Raw genomic sequence first — 5,540 nt, 5'->3', positions numbered from 1 at the left:
ATCTATGTGTGAGTGGCAGTCGAGGGTAGGTTGAGCCTGAGGGGCTCTATTCCCGTATGGTGAACCCATTTTCCCCATATTCTTTGTTGTTGTTCTTGACTAGCGGGGCTAGTCGGTCTTTTCTTAATTATTGCATGCATCGGGAGTTTTATTGAGATAATTGTGGAAAAGTATAAAACCCTTTTTCTTTCAATTACTTATTTTTGTCCACTCACGCTAACGTTTTGATATACTTTTCCCTGGGCCCTTCGGTTTCAAATGCCCAGATTGCAGTGTTGTTGCTCGGTGTACGAGTGTGAGCCATAGTGACCGCACCTGCTTCCGCCATCACCTTCTGTAGGTTACCTGGTTAACCTACTGTATTCCTTGTCTATTTATATTCCTAGAATGCTCTGATTACTAAGGGATATGTGACCCAACTTACATGTATTATATTCGAGGTCGATGACCTAACTTTGGTGATTGTAGTAAATTGTATCTTTTGGAGTTTATGTTTGATGTGGATAGTTTTGAGTTGGGTTGTTTAAATTTGGGAGCAGGGTGGCTCCAGGAGTTGTGGTTGGTTTTTTTTGAAGTGAATTATTAGCTTTCAACAGGATTTTGGGTTACCCATTTTTAAGGGAGGTCATGCCGAAAATTTTGGTAAATCTCCTTTAGAGGTGGGTCCCGCAGGGCCACTTCGGATTCCAGGGTGGAATTCGGGGCGGGTCTTGTCAGTTGGTATCAGAGCACTAGGTTTCTAGATTCTGTAGACTTCCTTACTTCCTTACTACTTTATATGCCTAATGACGCCTGGTACCTCCCGAGTGATGGCCCGACCGCGGCGGATCCCCATCGTGTGCTCTTCGGTACTAGTGTGTTATTATGCATGTAAAGTAGATATCTTGTTGTACTGATCCTTGAACTTCTTAAATACTTTCTTCAGGTACTATGGCTCGAAATCGCCGAGCACGTGAGAGAACTCCGGTTGGGGAAGATGAGCCGATACCTAGGGGGTTTGCTGATTCTTTTGGACAGTTCTTTCGGCAGATTGCCGCAGCACTCCCCGGGTCACGTACTGACTATACTGTGGAGCGTGCTAAGAGGCACGGGGCTCAGACTTTTGCTTCTGCCGCCTCACCTGTTGAGGCTCAGCGGTGGATTGACAGGATGGAGAGAGTTTTCTCCCAAATGGATCTTCCAGAGGATAGGAAAGTGGATTTGGCAGTACAGTTTCTTGAGGATACCGCCTGGCATTGGTGGATTGATGTTACGAATGACCCTGCAAATGTTGGCCCCATGACATGGGATATGTTCAAGACCCATTTCTATGGACGGTACTTTAGTGATGCCCACCTTAATCGGATGCAAGACCAGTTCTTGAGCTTAGTGAAGAGAGATGATCAGTCAGTGTTGGAGTTTGAGCAGGAGTTTCTCTCCTTAGCCCACCATGTGCCGGATTTGGTTCGCACCGAGCAAAGCAAGATTCGTAGATTTGTTTTGGGACTTGGAGGCAAGTTTAAGGACAAGATGTTAGGCACACCGTATCGGAGCTTTGCTGAGGCAGTATCTTATGCCATGGACATTGAGTCAGACTCACCTGCTGGATTTCACCCTAGGGATCCTGGTGGCCCTAGCCAGGGTCCATCTAAGAGGGCTACTTCCACATCTGGTTCTGGTTCTTCAGTTGGTAGTGGAAAGAGCAGTGGTTCCAGTTCGAGAACCCGTACTAGATTCAGGGCACGTGACAGGAGATTCTCTCGGGGTCAGTCTAGTGGACGACAGTTTGGACAGTTTGAGAGGTCCAGGAGTTATCATGGTGGTTCGAGTGGGGCTTCTGCTAGCCAGCCAGCCCAGTATGGGCAGTATCAGACAGCTGGATGTTTTATTTGTGGTCAGCAGGATCACTTCAGGAGGGACTGTCCCCTTGCGACTCAGGGAGCTAGATCTACCCCCACTCAGACTGTTGGTCAGTCCTCTGCTGGTGGTTCTACTAGCAGCGCCCGCACTAGCTCGGTAGGCCGAGCTAGTTCTCAGCAGGGCAGGGCTCAGCGAGGTCGTCCTGTGACACATGCTAGACTGCACGCCATGACCCAGCAGGAGGGCCGTGATTCACCCAAAGTTATCGTTGGTACGTTATTTATCTTTCATCAACCTGCTTTAACCTTAATTGATCCTGGTGCGACGCACTCTTTTATGTCCAGTAGATTCACATGTTTTGCAAATGTGCCATCATCACTCCTTATTGGTGAGTGGTATGTTTCTTTACCTGCGGGAAGGGCACTTAAGATAGAGTGGGTTTTTAATGGTTGTGGTGTAATGGTTGACGGTTTTTGCCTAGAGGCCAACCTAATTCCTCTAGACCTTGTGGAGTTTGATGTAATTCTGGGGATGGACTTTTTGGAGACACATGGTGCATTGGTTGATTGTTTCCGTAAAGAAGTAGTGTTTCGAAGTCCAGGAAAACCGGAAATCACCTTCCGTGGTGAGAGAAACATTCTCTCCTCTTGCCTGATTTCGGCCATTACGGCTGAAAAGCTTATGAATAAAGGTTGTCAGGCTTATTTAGCACACATTGTGGATACAAAGAGGACGGTTAACTCGTGCCCCAGTTTTAGTATTGCCTGATGATAGCGGGGAGTATGTGATTTACAGCGATGCCTCAAGACAAGGTTTAGGTTGTGTGTTGATGCAGCATGGAAATGTGATTGCTTACGCATCTAGGCAGTTGAAACCTCACGAAATGAACTACCCAACTCATGACCTTGAGCTTGCTGCTGTAGTTTTGGCACTTAAGCTATGGAGACACTACCTTTATGGAGCACGATGCCAGATTTTTACGGATCACAAAAGTCTCCAGTATCTACTTAACCAACGGGACTTAAATTTGAGGCAAAGGAGGTGGTTAGAGTTGATTAAGGACTATGATTGCACTATTGAGTACCATCCAGGAAGAGCTAATGTGGTAGCTGATGCACTTAGTCGAAAGCCCTCTAGCTCTTTAGCCCATTTGAAGACAGTTCGAGTCCCTTTACTTTATGAATTGCGATCTACAGGAGTTAATTTGGCGATTGAAGAAGGGTCTGGAGCATTGTTAGCTAGCTTCCATGTGAGGCCGAATCTCATTGATAGGGTGCGGGAGGCACAGGATGAAGATGAATATTTAAGACAATTAAAAGAAGCAGTGAGTGATGGTACTAGAACGGACTTTATTCTTAGAAGAGATGGAGCCTTGATGTTTGAGAATAGAATGTGTGTACCTAACCTTCATGATCTTAAACGGGAAATTTTGGAGGAGGCTCATAGTTCTGCTTACGCTATGCATCCTGGCGGGACAAAAATGTATCGAACTTTGAAACCATACTATTGGTGGAGAAATATGAAAAGGGAAATTGCAAAGTATGTGAGTAGGTGCTTGATATGCCAACAGGTAAAAGCAGAAAGACAGAAACCTTCAGGATTGCTACAGCCGTTGCCTATTCCGGAGTGGAAGTGGGAGCACATCACCATGGATTTTATTTCAGGTCTTCCACGAACTCGCGATGGTCATGATAGTATTTGGGTGATTGTGGATCGACTCACCAAGTCTGCTCATTTCTTACCTGTTAACAAGACTTATGGGATGAACAAGCTGGCGGAACTTTATGTAAATGAAATCGTGAAACTTCATGGACCACCCGTTTCCATTGTCTCTGATCGAGATCCTCGTTTCACCTCAAAATTTTGGAAGAGTCTGCATGAGGCTTTAGGTACTGGATTAAGTTTTAGCACGGCATTTCATCCACAGACTGATGGGCAATCTGAGAGAACTATCCAAACCTTGGAAGACATGTTGAGATCATGTGTTATGCAATTCAAAGGAAGTTGGGATAGCCATCTGGCATTGATTGAGTTTGCTTACAATAATAGCTATCATTCCAGTATTGACATGGCTCCTTACGAAGCTCTCTATGGAAGACAGTGCCGTACTCCTTTATGTTGGAATGAAGTGGGAGAAAGAAAGCTCATAGGTCCAGAGATTGTTCGGATTACCACCGAAAAGGTTAAGTTGATCCAGGAGAAACTCAGGACTGCTCAGAGTCGACAAAAGAGTTATGCGGATAACCGCAGGAAAGACTTGGAATTTCAAGAGGGTGATTGGGTATTCTTGAAATTGTCCCCTTGGAAGGGTGTAGTAAGATTTGGAAAGCGAGGGAAGCTTAGTCCCCGATTTATTGGACCTTTTATGATTAAAGATCGAGTTGGCCCAGTTGCATACAGACTGATTCTACCTCCGAGGTTATCAAAGATTCATGATGTCTTCCACGTGTCCCTGCTCCGCAAGTATATTGCTGATCCCTCCCATGTTTTAGAAGAACAGCCCATTCGTTTGAAGGAGGACCTTACTTATGAGGAGAAACCGATCCAGACACTCGATAGGAGAGAGCAGGTCCTTAGAAACAAGACGATACCTTTAGTTAAAGTATTGTGGAGTAATCATTTGGTGGAAGAAGCCACTTGGGAACCGGAAGATTTAATGAGACGACAGTACCCCCATCTGTTCTGACAGGTACGTAAATTTCGAGGGCGAAATTTTTGTTAGGGGGGGTGAATTGTTACACCCCATATCTGATATACCCTTGTTATTCAGTTGCATGGAATTCCTTATGGTTACCGTTCGCGGTTATAATTTTAACGTTTAGGGGTGGTTTAAAATTGACTTTTTGTGAGTTATTAATTTGAGAAAATTTCCTTCATGAAAGTTGTAGAGGGCGTTAAACCGAGCGCGTGCATATGTGGTACGTAAAAATCGGAGTTCGTATGCAAAAGTTATGAGTGAATTAAGAAAATTACTGTTCATGGTAACTTTTGGATAAAAATAGAAACTTACCAGGGTAGGTTTCCAAAACCGGAAACCCACCCCCCCATTCTCTTTCTCTCTCCCCGACTCTCCCTTCCTCTCTCGGCCGATTCGCTCCCCCTCCGAGTTCTTCCTCTTCCGGCCGCCTCCGGACGTAATCCGGCCAACCCCAAGCTCGGTTTCCTCCCCCGGTCACGTCTGTGGAAGCATCTTTGGACGATTTGGCCGGAAAAGCTCGGATCGAACGAATTTCCTCCCCGGTTGCAGTTTTGGATTTTGGCCGATTCCCGGCCATTCCGGCCACCTCCGGCCCCCATCTCACCGTCGAAGGTTCGGTTTTCATCACTGATCATTTCCCCTATGGCCTTGTATCACGATTTGTTGTGTAGAGGTCGAATCGACGAATTGAAATTCTAGGGTTCTTGAAGTTTTCTGGGTTTTTTTTCATTGTTTGATTTCGGCCATTTAGAGTTAAAATTGATCAATGTTGTAGTTAAGAAGTTGATTGGGTCTGTTGAGATGATGTTGTTGCCGGAATTTGGTGGTCATCGGAGAAGGTCGCCGCCGGCGCGTGGTCCCCACGTGCCGCCACTGTAGGTAGCGCGTGGAGGCGCGTACAGTAGGGTTTTAGACGTCATTTTAATCCCCTGTACCAGTGAATGATTGTAGAACGTAATGCATGAAGTTTGGTGGAAGTTGGAGGATTTACAAATTGAGTTTA

At 45.7% G+C, this 5,540-nt stretch overlaps 1 protein-coding gene across 1 annotated transcript; it reads left to right on the top strand.

Annotated features, from left to right (window-relative positions):
* Positions 1–280: 280 nt before the first annotated feature.
* Positions 281–2,607, top strand: LOC112163766. The gene is made up of 2 exons (XM_024300031.2): positions 281–336; positions 926–2,607. The coding sequence occupies exon 2, from the start codon at positions 931–933 to the stop codon at positions 2,605–2,607; it is 1,677 nt and encodes a 558-aa protein (XP_024155799.1). The 5' UTR covers positions 281–336; positions 926–930.
* Positions 2,608–5,540: the final 2,933 nt, after the last annotated feature.

The sequence above is a fragment of the Rosa chinensis genome, chromosome 5 (assembly GCF_002994745.2).
Source record: "Rosa chinensis cultivar Old Blush chromosome 5, RchiOBHm-V2, whole genome shotgun sequence".
Lineage (NCBI taxonomy): Eukaryota > Viridiplantae > Streptophyta > Magnoliopsida > Rosales > Rosaceae > Rosa > Rosa chinensis.
The sequence above is the reverse complement of the archived record's forward strand: the minus strand, read 5'-3'. Positions and strand labels throughout refer to the sequence as shown.